Source organism: Rhincodon typus, chromosome 18 (genome assembly GCF_021869965.1).
Source record: "Rhincodon typus isolate 14 chromosome 18, sRhiTyp1.1, whole genome shotgun sequence".
Lineage (NCBI taxonomy): Eukaryota > Metazoa > Chordata > Chondrichthyes > Orectolobiformes > Rhincodontidae > Rhincodon > Rhincodon typus.
This window is the reverse complement of record NC_063349.1, coordinates 44,775,929-44,790,684: the sequence shown is the minus strand read 5'-3', so window position 1 is coordinate 44,790,684 and position 14,756 is coordinate 44,775,929. Positions and strand designations below refer to the sequence as shown.

The 14,756-nt window shown below is 44.1% G+C and overlaps 1 protein-coding gene across 2 annotated transcripts in view; it reads left to right on the top strand.

The window, feature by feature from the left end:
- tmem263 (transmembrane protein 263) overlaps positions 1-14,756 on the top strand; it is a 22,280-nt gene that overhangs the window by 4,916 nt on the left and 2,608 nt on the right. For both annotated transcript variants that reach the window (XM_020532701.2, XM_048607786.1), the window contains exons 2-3: positions 969-1,043; positions 4,984-5,053. In XM_020532701.2, the coding sequence (XP_020388290.1) occupies positions 969-1,043; positions 4,984-5,053 (145 nt within the window). The remainder of the gene's footprint in view (positions 1-968; positions 1,044-4,983; positions 5,054-14,756) is intronic.

The following is a 14,756-nucleotide window of genomic DNA, read 5'->3' as shown; positions in this document are numbered from 1 at the left end:
TGTTCATTCAGCTCCACACCTTGTTATCTCAGACTCCAGCATCGGCAGTTCCTACTATCTCTCAGAAAGCAAATGTGTTCCTTATTTTCTAATTGGATGGTTCTTAAGTGTTTGGCCAAGATCCTTTCTTTTTGCCTACACCAACCTTTTGATAGCTAGTGCTGAAAGAAAGCAGTGTTGAAAGAAAGTACTTTTATTTTGTTGGCCCAATGATTTAACTCTGCCTTCCCAACTTCAGCATCGTCTAGAACTAGTTTAAAGAATGGGATCACCCATTTACCAGAAAGATGAAAATTCTTTTCTCATAGAGGTTCATATGTTTATTTGAACTCTCTTCCTGAAAAGCTGATAGAAGCAAAGCCTTTGAATATTTTGCAAGACAAGAGATAGATTCTTGATAAGCATGTAAGTGAAAGGTTATGCAGGGTAAGCAGAAATGGGGAATAACATGATCCAAACAGCCATGATCGTATTAAATAATGGAGCAGGTTTAAGGGGCTGAAAGGCCTACATGTGCTTCTAATTGAGATGATTACATGTTCCTGGAGGTTAATCTTCCATTCTGCATGAAGTAAAATTAATCAGCTCTTTGAAAACCATTCCGTGTAACTTTAACCCAAAGACGGTTAGGAAAATCATGGAGCGGTTTGAAATAATTTGGAAAATCCCAGGCCCAAATGCATCAATTGCCCATGGACAAAATCACTTTCGGTGAGACAATGAGAAAAGGTGAAATGTTGGAAATTCTCCACCGTTCTGGGCCCTTTGACTGCAGTACCCTGCAGTTCCAGACATTGCCACAAACACCAATTGTCTTTGGGCAGAACACCAACTCCCAAGTCCAGACTTTGTGTGGAGGGATGTGAGCCATACAGGTGACTCAGACAGCCACCTTTTGGAGGTGAGCTCAATCCTGGAGTGTGAACTTCTTCCATTAAAAATCTTTATTTCTATTGATTCCCACACAGGATCTTCCGACCGGCTCCTACAACATTGGTGAAAGGAGGGAGGATGCCCTGCAGAGACGACGCAAATATATTGAGGTTACCTCGCGATGAAATCTCGTGCAAAATTCCTTCCCCATCCCTACCCCTGACCTCTTCCCCACACCACAAACACCACAAGGGACTGCCTTTTGAGGAGAAGATGTGTAGGTGAGGCCTGTTACTCATTGGAAGCAGAAGAGTGAGCAGTGACCTTATTGAAAGGTATAATATTCTTGGGGAACTTGCTAGAGGGAGAGTCACAAACCAGAAGGCACAATGACAGAATAATTAATTGGTCCATTTAAGACTAAGATGAGGAAGAATTTCTTCTGAGTCTAGTGAATCTGTGAAAGTCTTTACCACAGAGGGCTGTCAAGGGTGGGTCATTAAGTATGTTCAAAGTTGAGACAGACAGATTTTTCAACAGGAGGGGAATTAAGGGTAATTGGGAGAAGGCAGGGAAGTGGAGTTGAGGATTATCAGTTCAGCCACAATCTCATTGAATGGCAGAGCAGACTTGATGGGCCAGATGGTTTCTTGCGGTCCTAGGAAGAGCAGTTGCCATTCCAAGCTGTGATGCATCCAGATAGAATACTTCTATGGTCCATCTGTAGAAATTGGTAAGAGTCTTTATGGACATGCTGAACATCAAAGCCCCCTGAAGAACGAGAGATTTGTTGTGGTTTCTTAATCGTAGTGTCAATGTGGATGGAGCGAGACAGTTTGTTGGTGATCATCAATCCTGGGAACTTGATGCTCTGAACCATCTCCACCTCAGCACCATTGATACAGACAGGGGTGTGCCCTCCACTCCACTTCCTGAAGTCAATGAGCAGCTCCTTCATTTTACTAACATCGATGGAGAGATTGTCGTCTTTGCATCATGCCTCAAGCACTCTGTCTCCTTCCTGTACTCCGTCTTGCCATTGTTTGAGATCCGACCTAGAACAGTGGTGTCATCAGCAAATCTGTAAATGGAGTTGGTGCAGAAGTTGTGTGTGTATAAGGAGTATTGTAGGGGGCTGAGTATGCAGCCTTGCAGGGCACTGGTTTTGAGGATTATCATGGAGGAGCTGTCCTTACTGACTGCCGTCTGTTGGTCAGGAAGTCAAGAATCCAGTTACAGCAGGAGGAGCAGAGACCTAGGTCCTGGAGTTTGGAGATGAGTTTGTTTGGAACTATGCTGTTGAAGGCAGAACTGTAGTCAGTAAATAAGAGCCTGACACAGGTATACTTTTTATCCAGATGTCCCAGGGATGACTGTAGGGCCAGGGAGATGATGTTTGCCATGGACCTGTTGCGCCTGTAGACAAATTGCAAAGGATCAAGGCAGTCTGGGAGGCTGGAGTTGATGTGAGCCATGACCTTGAAGCACTTCATGATTGTAGATGTCAGAGCCAGCAGGCGACAGTCTTTGAGGCACGCTGCGTGATTTTTCTCTGGCACTGAGATGATGACAGTCTTCTTGAAGCAGCCGGGGACTTCAGATCATACTCCCGCTAGTCGGTCAGCAAAGGACCTGAGTGCACAGCCGGGGTCTCCATCTGGGCCAATGGCTTCCCAAGGGTTCACTATTAGGGAGGCTGATCTAAAGGTGCAGGTACATCCGAGACTGATGGGATAGGTGACATTGTTTCACTGCCTTTCTGTTCAAAGCGAGCGTAGAATGCATTGGATTCATAGTATATGGCTGTACTGTTGCTCGTGATTCTGTTTGACTTCACTTTGTAGCCCGTTACGTCATATAAGCCTTGCCAGAAAGAATGGATGTCTATGTGGTTGGTCTGGGTCTCAAGCTTAGTTTGGTATTGCGTCTTGGCGTCCCTGATGGCCTTAGGAAGGTTATACCTGTGTTTCCTGTATTGGTCGGGATCGACTGACTAGAACGTCTCAGACCTGGACTCCAGTAAGGGGTGGGTCTCCCGGTTCATCCATGGTTTCTGGTTGGAAGCAGTCAGATTAACTTCTTGAGCACGTAGTCACCTACACACTTACTAACAAAGTCTGTAATGGTGGTGCCATACTCATTTAGGTTGGGCACTGAGTTCCTGAATATGGACCAGTCCACCAACTCTAAGCAGTTCCATAGAAGCCCTTCAGTTGCCTCAGACCAATACTGCACTACTTTATGTACTGGGTTATCACACATCAATTTCTGCTTGAAAGCTGGGGAAGGAGCACAACTTTATGATTTAATTTTCCAAAATGCAGATGGGATTTGGAGTGGTAGGCGTCTTTGATGGTTGTGTAGCAATGGTCAAAGATGTTTGGACCTCTGGTGGGTCAGAGATGTGTTGGTGGTATTTTGGTAGCGCATTCTTGAGGTTGGCCTGGTTGAAGTTACCAGCTATGATGAACTTATGGTCTTTAACACACTTCTAAAGCAACATTCTCCTGCCCTAGAGATAGTAGGATTTCTGATGAAGGGTCTAGGCCCGAAACGTCAGTCTTCCTGCTCCTATGATGCTGCTTGGCCTGCTGTGTTCATCCAGCTCTACACCTTGTTATCTCAGATTCTCCTGCCCTAAACATCTTTCCCATGTAAGAAGGAAGCTGACTTGTAAGCAGCCAATACAGAGAGGACAAGACTCGAAGACTCAGCATGGTACAGCACGGATGGAGACCATTCAGCAGAAAGAACACAAAAGCATAGCATATGAGTTAAGAGCAGGAGTAGGCTTTCAGCCCCTCAAGCTTGCCCTGCCATTCTATAAGGTCATGACTGGAGGGTTCAACTAAGGCATTCAAGATAGCGATAGATGATTGGTAGCAGGTAATTGCTAAATATAAACACAAATTAGACCAGAGAGGGATTAACCCTTCAGCTTAAATAGCAATTCACTGTTTCTTATTTGAGAACATTGCACAAAGTCAATATCTACCCCAGCCCAACTATCCCCTTAACACTGCATCTGAATACCTCTCAACCCATTAAGTGGGTTCTCAAAACAGCATAGAAAGTAGAAGCACAAGGAGTCTATTCAGCCCTTTCAGCCTACTCCGCTATTCAATGCGATTCAAACCCAGTCCTTTTTTCCATTTTCTCCCAATACCCTTTGATCCCTTAAGCCCGAAGAAGTATATCCAACTTCTTCCTGAAAACATTCAATGTTTTTGCCTCAGCTGCTTTCTATGGCAGAGAGTTCCACAGGCTGACTATTCTCTGGGTGAAGACATTCCTACTTATTTCAATCTTAAATTATCTAGTCTTATTTGCCAGCATTTGGCCTATATCCCTCTAAACGCTTCCTATGCATACACCCATCCAGATCCCTTTCAAATGTTGTAATTGTGCCAGCCTCCACCCCTTCCTGTGGCACCTCATTCCATACACACACCACCCTCTGCATGAAACGTTGCTCCTTAGATTCCTTTTAAATCTTTCACCTCTCACCTTAAACCTATGCCGTCTAGTTTTGGACTCCCCCACCTTGGGATAAAAACCTTGGCTATTCACCCTATCCATGTCCATTGTGATTTTATAAACCTCTTTATGGTCATTTCTCAGCCTCATAACCTCACATTTACCCTGTTATACTCCATCTGCCATGTATCTGCCCACTCACTTAACTTGTCCAAATCACACTGAAGTGTCGCTGCATCCTCCTCACAGCTCACCCTTCCACCCAAACTTGGAGATTTGCATGTAGTTCCCTCATTTCAATCATGAATGTACATTGTGAATAGCTGGGATCTAAGCGTTGATCTGTGTGGTATACAACTACTTACTGCCTGCCATCTGGAAGAAGACCCATTTATTCTTACAGGGATAGTCTTTGTTTCCTGTCTGCCAGGCAGTTTTCTATCCATGTCAAATCCACCCTGATTTTACAAGCTAATCTCCTGAATGGGACCCTATTGAAAGCATTTTGAAAGTTTAAGTAAACACCATCCACCAGCTCCCCCTTATCAATTTTCCCCCTTGTCCCTAGGGATCTGCTAGACTTAAGAAAATTCAATCTATCAGAAATGTTTCTTCACATATTTCTCTTGATAGAAGCCAATGGAACAAGCAAGTGGTGATCAGAAGGACATCCCCTCGTACCTAAGGGAGCTTCCAACCGAAGGTGAGTACAGTGACTGTGGGTCATGAGCAGGCTGCTGTATTGATAGTACACAGTTGAGGAGAATACACTGGTATTGCAGTCATCCAGAGACCCAGGTTAATAGTCTGGGGACATGGCAACTGGAGACACTAAAATTCAATTAATAAACCTGGAATTTCTCAGGAATAGCTCTGTCCCCTCAAAAGGCTTTGGATATGGGGTTCAACTGGAACTTGATTAATTTTGCAGAATGGAATTTTGTTGAGTAATGATGTCAAGAGATATAGAGCAAAATTGGGGAAAATGGATCAACTACTAAGTTATTGTCAGGTGGAACAGGCTCAGTGGGGGCTGAATAGCCTCCTCCTGTTTCCATGTTCTAATGTATTGTCCTCAAACATATTTGGCGCAAGATCAGAGCAGAGTAATCAATAGTTATCTCATGTAAAAGATGGAGATGAGCATGAGGATTTTCAGTTTCATTCTAAATTGTTTTCTGTGGGTTCACTGAATCACAGAACTGTTACAGAGGCCATTCTACCCATCGTGCCTGCACTGGCACTTCAGTAAGCATCATTGCCTAGAGCCAGTCTCCTGACTTTTACACAAACTCTTGCATAGTTTTCTATCCCAATGATCACCCAATACTTTATTGAATGTCTCAATTGAACCTGCCTCCATCTCATTTTCAGAGAATGAATCCCCCCAACTACTCACTGTGTGATTAAATTTTTTTTTCTCAGGTCCCTTTTTTTTTGCAAATACCTTTAAATCTATGTCTGTCTGAAGTATATCTGGGTTGACGTGATCACTGGGAGCATGCAGGAAACTGAGTTATCCTGCACTTTACCTCCATTGCATTTAGGGCCAGAAATGTCCATCCCTCCTTGTACTGGGTTTGTTGGAGTGCGGGAGGTGGGGGATTCACAGGTGGGGAGGGTATAAGTCAGGGGCCAAGGTGGTGGTATTGCCCTAGAGATATTACTCATGCTGGCAGATTGAAGGAGCAGGCATCCATTGGGAAAACCTGGACACCTTGCTCTGCTTTGTGTTTTTGCATCTTGTACTTAATGAAGGACATGCTAACCCACAAAAAAGGCCTTTATCTCCCCACACTCCAAAACCCATGCCAGTCCCATGATTAGAATCATCCTACAGTGTTGAAAGAGGCCATTTGGCCCATTGAGTCTGCACTGACCCTCCAAACAGCATCCTGCCAGACCTCTCCCCCATCCCTCCTACCTACCTACCCTATCCCCATAACCCCACATTTCCCACAGCCAATCCACCTAACTTGCACATCCCTGTGACCTACAGGGCAATTCAGGATGGCCAATCCACATGACATGCATATCTTCAGAAAAGCACACAGACACAGGGAGAATGTGCAGACTCCACGCAAACAGTCACCCAAAAGCTGGAATCGAACCCAGGTCTCTGGTGCTTTGAGGCTGCAGTGCTAATCACTATGCCACCATGCCACCCATACTCAGAGGCACATCTATGCTGGGCATCTATGCAGTGTCATAGAGGTGTACAGCACGGAAGCAGACCCTTTGGTCCAATTCATCCACGTCGACCAAATATCTGAAATTAATGAAGCCCTATTTGCCAGCATTTGGCCCATATCCCTCTAAACACTTCCTATTCACATACCCATCTAGTTGCCTTTTAAATGTTATAATTGTACCAGCTTCCACCTCCGTGAAAATGTTGTCCCTCAGGTCCTTTTAAAATCTCTCCCCTCTCACCTTAAACCTATGCCATCTAGGTTTGGACTCCCCCCACCCCAGGGGAAAAGACCTTGGCTATTCACCCTTTCATTGCCCCTTATCATTTTATAAACCTGTATAAGGTCACCTCTCAGCCACTGACGCTCCAGGGAAAATAGCCCCAGCCAGATCAGCTTCTCCCGATTGCTCAAACCCTCCAACCCTGGCAACATCCTTGTAAATCTTTTCTCAATCAATTTTTTTAACCTCTTTTTGACCAATGACCACAGGCAGCTACTCATGATGCCAGGTTGACCATTGTCACCTGCCCTTCTCCATTTAAAGGTTACTTCCCATTTCTTCTAAGTACAAAACCTTCTTAAGTTCCCAAATAATAATACACCGATAATAGGGTACATTTTATGCCAGATCAATTGTTGAAGCAAGTTCATTGTGCATCATGACCTTTGTGTTTTGTTGCATATTTCCTCTTTGTTTTCCCACATGACAAATATGGAAAGCTAATTACTGCTGAAATAGCTGTTAAATTAAATCTCTTGCAACATAGTAAATATATAGGAAAATTCATTTGTTAGAGGACATCAATTTCCAACAACACTGCCTGGGTAACACAGTGCAGAGGCTTGTACTGAATTGTGGACAAAGCTTTGCTCTGGAACCTTGGAAAACATGGCCTTCCGATTCAGAAATTTGCATTTGGCCAAAAGTCCTTTACCAGATCTACCCCTCCATCTGTTTTGAATCCAGCAATTCTCTCTGCACCATCAGACATTCAGGATTACTGAAGGGTTGGTGTCTTCCAGCCAGAGTGCCCTTGGAAATCTGTGGTCTCAGTGTTGGAATCGATTTGACAACGAAAGGTCTCATTCATGGCCAAAGGCACTATGCTGTGTGAGGGCCCTTAACTCCACTGGGGGGAGCCATTGAACCACAATTTATGTTTTACTTTGGAAAGTTGTTTGTCGGAAAATTCCTCGGATTCCCAGCTCCTCTGGGTCTGGGCCAGCAGGATCCAGGGTGCCTTGGATCTGTTTAATTTGATTCCAGGCTCGGGGTTAACAAATTAAGAGTTAATGGGGATTAGTTTGAGTCTTCTAACAGCCCACACTGTGTTGAGGAATGCACAGGGCAAGTTAGAACTTGATAGAAGGGTACAGAATGTAGTGGGATGTGAGGGAAGTCCCTTTCTTATTTCCTTTTCATGATGTGGAGGTGTCGGTTTGACTGGGGTGGACAAACTTAGAAATCACATGACACTAAGTTACAGGCCAATGGGTTCATTTGAAATCACAAGCTTTCAGAACGCTGCTCCTTTGTCAGGTGAAGTGTGGTCACTCCTTTTCTGCTCCTTTATCACTTCACCTGATGAAGAAGCAGCACCCTGAAAGCTTGTGATTTTAATTAGACCTGTGTGACTTCTAATTTTACTTATTTTTTCAGTAAGGCTGCCTCACAGATCTGAGATAGACTGATATTGTCCAGAAAATACTGTGTGGAATGGGAGAGAAACATAGAATCTGTCTCTTAAATTGACAAAATTACACATTAACCCATAAAATTCAATCTTTCTACCAGTGGAGGTGGATTGTAACCGGTCAGTGCTGCAGTGGGGGAAGGTGGCCAGGATATTGTGTGAAAGTCTCCAGAGTATGGTCTGAATTCCCAAACTTTAGATCAAGGCAATGTAGGAAATAAGAGCAGGAGTGGTCTATTCAGTCTTATGAGCCCGCTGTACCAGTCTGTAAGAGGCTGACCCTACACTTTCCTTGAGGATACAGCATGCGTGAGTTAATACAGAGAAACTGGTAGACATAGTTTATTTGGATTCCCAGAAGCATTCGATAAATGCGCCACGTAAGAGGTTATTGCATAAGATTAGAGCTTACAAGATTGGGGTAATGTATTAACATGGATGGAAGATTGGTTAGAGCACAAAAGACCAAGTTAAGATCAGTGGATCTTTTTCAGATTGGAAAGATGTTGTTAGGGGAGTGCCATCCTAGGGCCTCGGTTGTTTATTATCTATATCAATGACTTGGAGAAGGGGGCAGAGTGTAAAGTAGTGTAATCGCTACACATTAGAAATGTATATTATTGAGCACCAGACGTAAGTGAAAGTCAGGACCAATATAGTAAAGTAATGCAGGTAAACCAAAGTAGGGTAAGAGAAGGAGAGTAAAGTTAACAAAGTAAGTCAAAGACTAAGCATGGTATAGTGGTGGGGGGAGCTCATGTGTTCTGGAGTCTGGGTATCCTTGTGCATGAAAGTGTTAGCATATGGCTGCAGTAAATAAGAAGAAAATATTAGTCTTTATTGGTAAGGGATTGAAGTTTAATAATAGGGAGGTCTTGTTACAACCATACAGCATTTTGATAAGGCCACACCTGGAATACGTGTACAGATTTGATCCCCTTATTTACAAAAAATGTTACGCAAGCTTTGGAGGCAGTTCAAAGACATTCACTCGGCTGATTCCTGGGAGGACTTAACAAGATCAGCTTAATTGGCAGGACTTTTATTCATTAGGGGTTAGAAAAATGAGGGATGATCTTATTGAAACACACATGATTCTGAAGGGGCTTGACAGGCTGAATGTTGAGAAGATGTTTCGCTAACAAGGGGATATAGTTACAGAATGAGGGGACACTCATTTAAAACTGAGGCATGAAGGAATTTCTTCTCTCAGAGGGTAGTGAATGTCTGCAATTTTCTACCCTACATACTTGTGGAGACTAGATGACTGGAAGTATTTAAAGAGGAGGTAGATAGGTTTTTGAAATATCAAGGGATTGAGGACTATGAAGAATTGACTTGAAAGAGGAGTTGGGGCCTCGCGCAGATGAGCCATTAACTTATGGAATGGTGGGGAAGGCTTGAGGGTCTGAACAGTCTACTCCAGCTCCCGTTTCTTATGTTTTTATGCTCCTTCCCGTTTCCCATAACTCCGACTCTCCTTTAGCTCGGCAATCTGTCTTACTCACTCATGAATGTACTCTGGGGCAGAAAAGTCTCATGATTAAGGGCCCCTCTGGAGAGGAAGATTTCCTCCTCGCCAGCCTTGCCCTGATGCCACCTACATCCCCATGAAATGACAAAACAAACAATGAACTCAAAGCATGGACATCTTTCTGCCAATGACTACCATTTGGTTGTCACCAATATCTGTATCTGTGCTGTCTGGAGATTAATTTCTGATGATACTTCCCTCCATCTACATAATTGTAGAAAAAGTTTGCAAAGTAATCGATTCTATGTCTGGAGGGAATTGATAAACACAGCTGAGAGTGAGGAGAGAGTCAGTCAATGCGAAGGAATTTGAGAAATCTCCTAGACTGAAGCAACCTCTCATTTTGGCCTTTTCTTTCATTCAAAGTTAAGAATTCCAGATAAGCTTGACTATCATGTCGAGATATACAACTAAAGTGCTCATTTTGTCATGTGTTCTGAGAACGTGGGTGGTGGTAAGCTGCCTTCTTCAACTTCTGTCGTGCATCTGGTGTAGCTAAACTCACTGTACAGTTACAGAGGAAAGTCCCAGGAATTTGACTCAGTCAAAGTGAAACAACAGCAATATATTTCCCCATTAAGCAGCCTGATTGATACCAACATGAAGTTACCTCCAGTGAAAATTCCTTATATGTCTAATTCTCCAGGCTTCATACTTTTGTGGGATGTGGGCATCCATAAGACCAACATTTATTGCCCATCCCTAATGGCCCTTGCACCGAGTAGCTTTCTCAACCAGTTTGAAGGGCAGTTAAGAGCCCATCATATTACTGTGGGTCTGGGGTCATGTGTAGGCCAGGCCAGCTAAGAACAGCAGATATGATTCCTTAAAGAATATTAGTGACCCTGACATTTTTTTTTTTGCGAACTAATTTTATTCAACATTTTCCACCTCCAAGAAAAATACATCCATTTGGCCAGGGAACCAGGAGCAAGCAGTGTCCTGGTAGGGGCAATGCTTCCATGAAAGAAAAAGTGAGGGGGAGAGTAAATCAAAATAGCATTTGGAGGGGGAAATAAATCACTCCAATCCCCATGGTGTCCACCTCTCCCTAAAGACATGGAGAGTGTTGGTACACACAGCCTGCTTTCTCTCCAAGGTCACCAGGGCTCGAACACAGCCGCGGGAGAGAGGCAGGCAATCGGCTGAAATGACCCCCTTCACAGCCCATTGCCTGGACCTATTAATGACCAGCTTGGCCAGGCCCAGGAGTAGACCCACAAGGAGATCCTCTGACCTGCCCACTCCCCTTGCACCGGATGCCCAAAGATCAGGAGCACGGGGCTGAAGTGCAACAAAAAAAAAAGGAGGTCTTTCAGAAAACTAAAAAGGAAGTGCAAACACCCACACCCAATATATACATGTTCCATGGACTCCACAGTGCCACAAAACAAACATTCGGGCTGGGAGTCCATGAACCCCCATAATTATGGTCGTGAAAACTGGGTGGCATGGACATGTTGAGCTGAACGGCCTTCTTCCATGCTGCAAACCTCTATGACTCTAAATTGGGAGTCAATCTGGAAACTAGACAATCCACAGGATTGTGAGGGGCCAGGGAACCGCATGGAGTCCAGAGAACTGACCAGGAATTGAGAAACTTAGCCCAAACATGCTCTGGAAGAATCAGCATGACAAAAGGGAACACCAAGGTAAATTTAATTGCACTCTGCTCCACATCAAATGCCTGACTTCAAAGCAATAAGTGAGCATATGATGCAGCATTCATCCTACAATGCAGACTCAAATTATAATGCAAAGAGACTGCAGAGTGGCAAGAACAATCCCCACTAACCACTGTTCTGTTCCCTCATTCTCAATAAATATTTCAGATGGTTTAGAAAGGTAACTGGCTGACAGTCAAGGTGCGTTGTTAAATCTCTGTGGTGCACATGCATGCCCCATACAGTTATAAATTATGAATTGCTCTCCTATTCTGATTTGCCCAGTGCACTTTCAGTACTGTGTTATATTCAAATGGAAGCTATTGGATGGGGAAAGAAAGTGCTCCAAAGTGTTTCATTAGTTTTATTTTAGTTTGCCACTGCATTTCAGACCTAAGTAGAACCATTTTCATAAGAACAGCCGATGCTATTAACTCCTATAGAAACTTTTGAGAATGAAGTTGCAAGTATACATTGCATAGAAATGTCATGTCTTGCATGTAACCTTAGGAAGCCCCAGAATGCTTTGCATCCAATTAAGTCTTTAAAAAGTGCAGCTACTGTTGTAACAACTGGTATAACAGATGCAGGCTCCTCCAACAGCATCTTCCAAACCCACAATGTCTGCTGGGTAGAAGGGTAAGGATGGAAACACCAGCACCTGCAAGGTCCTCTCAAAGCCACAAACCACCCTGACTTGGAAATACACTGCCTATCCTCCAGTGTCACTGGGTCAAAATCCTGGAACTCCTAAAAGCATTGTGGTTGTCCTTATACAATGTGGACTGAGTGGTTCAAGACAGCAGCTTACGACCAGCTTCTCTAAGTGCAGTTAGGGATGGACAATAAATGCTGATACTTTCACGTCCTAAGAGCAAACAAAAGAAGGAAATTGCAGAAAAAAAATAAGATTCTGAGGGGGCTTGACAGGGTAGATGACTCTACTAGTGGGTGAATCTTGTTCTAGGGAATAAAGTCACAAATAAGAAAACGCTCATTCAAAACTGAGATGTGAAGGAATTTCTTCTCCCAGAGGGTAGTGAATATCTGGCACTCTCTACCCCAGGGAGTTGTGGAGACAACATCGCTGAAAGTTTTTAAGGTGAAGTAGATGGATTCATGATATATTGGGGAGTTGAGGGCTTTGAGGAACTGTCACAAAGGAGGAGTTGAGGCTCAGGACAGATCAGCCGTGATCTTATAGAATGGCGGGGCAGGCTCGAGAAGCTGAATAACTTTCTCCAACTTCTAGTACCTAAATTTTGAATGGTAGCCAGTTTCAGCAAATTCCCAAAATGCTTACATGATCTGTCTTTATAATTTTGGTACAAATAAACTTTGGGCTGGGAGATTGCCTCAACATTCCCCATCAGTGAGTAGTTGGGGTCTGGGATACACATGCCTGGAAGGGCGGTAGAGGCAGGTTCCATTCAAGAGGCTGCTGGATTTTTATTTCAATAGAGACCGTCTGCAGGTTTGCAGGGAAAAGGCAGGGGACTGCTGCCAAGGTAAAATGCTTAGACAGTCAGTGCAGACACAATGGTCCCCTCCTGTACTGTAATAATTCTATGAATTAGCACCATTGGATCCTCTGTATTGAACGCAACGGGCAGAGGCAGAGGAAGAAATTGGTCAAGTGCAGATGAACTGTGCAATTAGCTTGATTATAATTGGAATTCTGACATGAGCTATTGAAAAGTTTCTCATTCAGCAGCTGCTCATTTCATTTGCAAAGTTTGTTTCAAGCAGCCCTTGAAGGAACTCTGCATGCAGGAATTTGCAAGTGGCAGCAATTCCTGCCCTCAGATGCCTCTGCTCTGCTGGGCATCTACACCACAGCTGCCATCAGCCTCGTGTAATCGGCCCTACCTCACATTCTCACTGTTGAAGCAACTCACTTAATGGTTTAACCTCACCTTGTCCTTGCTCACTACCCAAGCAACACTGTTTGTGTGAAAGTGTGTGAGGGTGATGTGTGAGAGATTGTGTGTGTGTGTGAGAGAGACAGAGTGTGTGTGTTTGTGTGTGTGTGTGTGTGGGAGAGAGTGTGTGGGGGTGGGGAGAGAGTGTGTGTGTGTATGTGTATTTGTGTGAGAGTCTGTATGACAGTGTGTTAGAAACTGTGTTTGTAAGTTGTGTGCAAGGTCTGCGTGAAAGTGTGTGCATGTGTATGAGAGTGTGTTTGAGTTGTGTGTGTACATCGGTGAGTGTGCGTGTGTGTGTGTGTGTGTGTGTGGGTGAGAGAGTGTGTTTGACTTGTGTGTGTGCATGTGTGAGAGTCTGTGTTTATGTTTATGAGAGAGTGTATTTAAGTTGTGTGTGTGTGTGTGTGTGTGTGTGTGTGTGTGTGTGTGTGAGAGAGAGAGATAAAATGTGTTTCAGTTATGTGTGTGTGAGAGATACAGTCTGTGTGAGTGTGTGTGTATGTGTGTGAGATACAGTGTGTGTGTGAGTGAGAGACATACTCTGTGTGTGTGTGTGGGTGAGAGAGAGAGACTGTATGTAAGTGTTTATATGTGTATGCTTATTAACACACTGAGCCTGGGTTTTGTGACCTGTGATCTGGTTGTAAATGAGATGTGGAGTTAATCTCCACCCCACCTCCACTATCCGCTCCTCACCCCCACCTCCAACCGAACTCTCATCTCATGCAGATGCCATTTCACCAGTCTGCAGAGATTTAGGGATTGGCATCTGACCCACTCTGAAACAGCCCCACCACTCTCCCTCTCTTACCAGTTAGTTATTTAAGATGTACAACAGTCTTTTAACAAAAGAGGAATCTTGCTCAGATTAGAAGGCAAATTCCTTACGCTTCTCCCAATAATGTCCAAATGAGCAGGCAGATTGTCTTGGTATAACAACTCAATGAGAAGTTGGCACCTTCAGTAGTGCAGCCCTCCCTCAGCACTGGCATCTCAGTGCGGATTGCATTCTCAACACAGTCAAGTGGGACTTATCCCCACCCAGCTCAGGCTGACAGTGGAGGTATTGTTCCTTCTAGGTGTCATGCTGTAGCGCCTACACACATAAATCCTCCATTCTTTATTCTGTCATGGGATGTGGGTATCACTGGCAAGGCCAGCATTCATTGCCTATCCTTAATTATCCTTGAACTGAGTGGCTTACTAGAGGACGATCAACATTCCACTCCATTGCTAAAGATTTGGATCCACGAATGCCCCATCCCAGTGTCCTGTTTAAATACCCCCCAACCCAGTGCCCTGTTTAAATACACCCCATCCCAGTGTCCTGTTTAAATATCCCCCATCCCAGTGTCCTGTTTAAATACCCCCCATCCCAGTGTCCTGTTTAAATA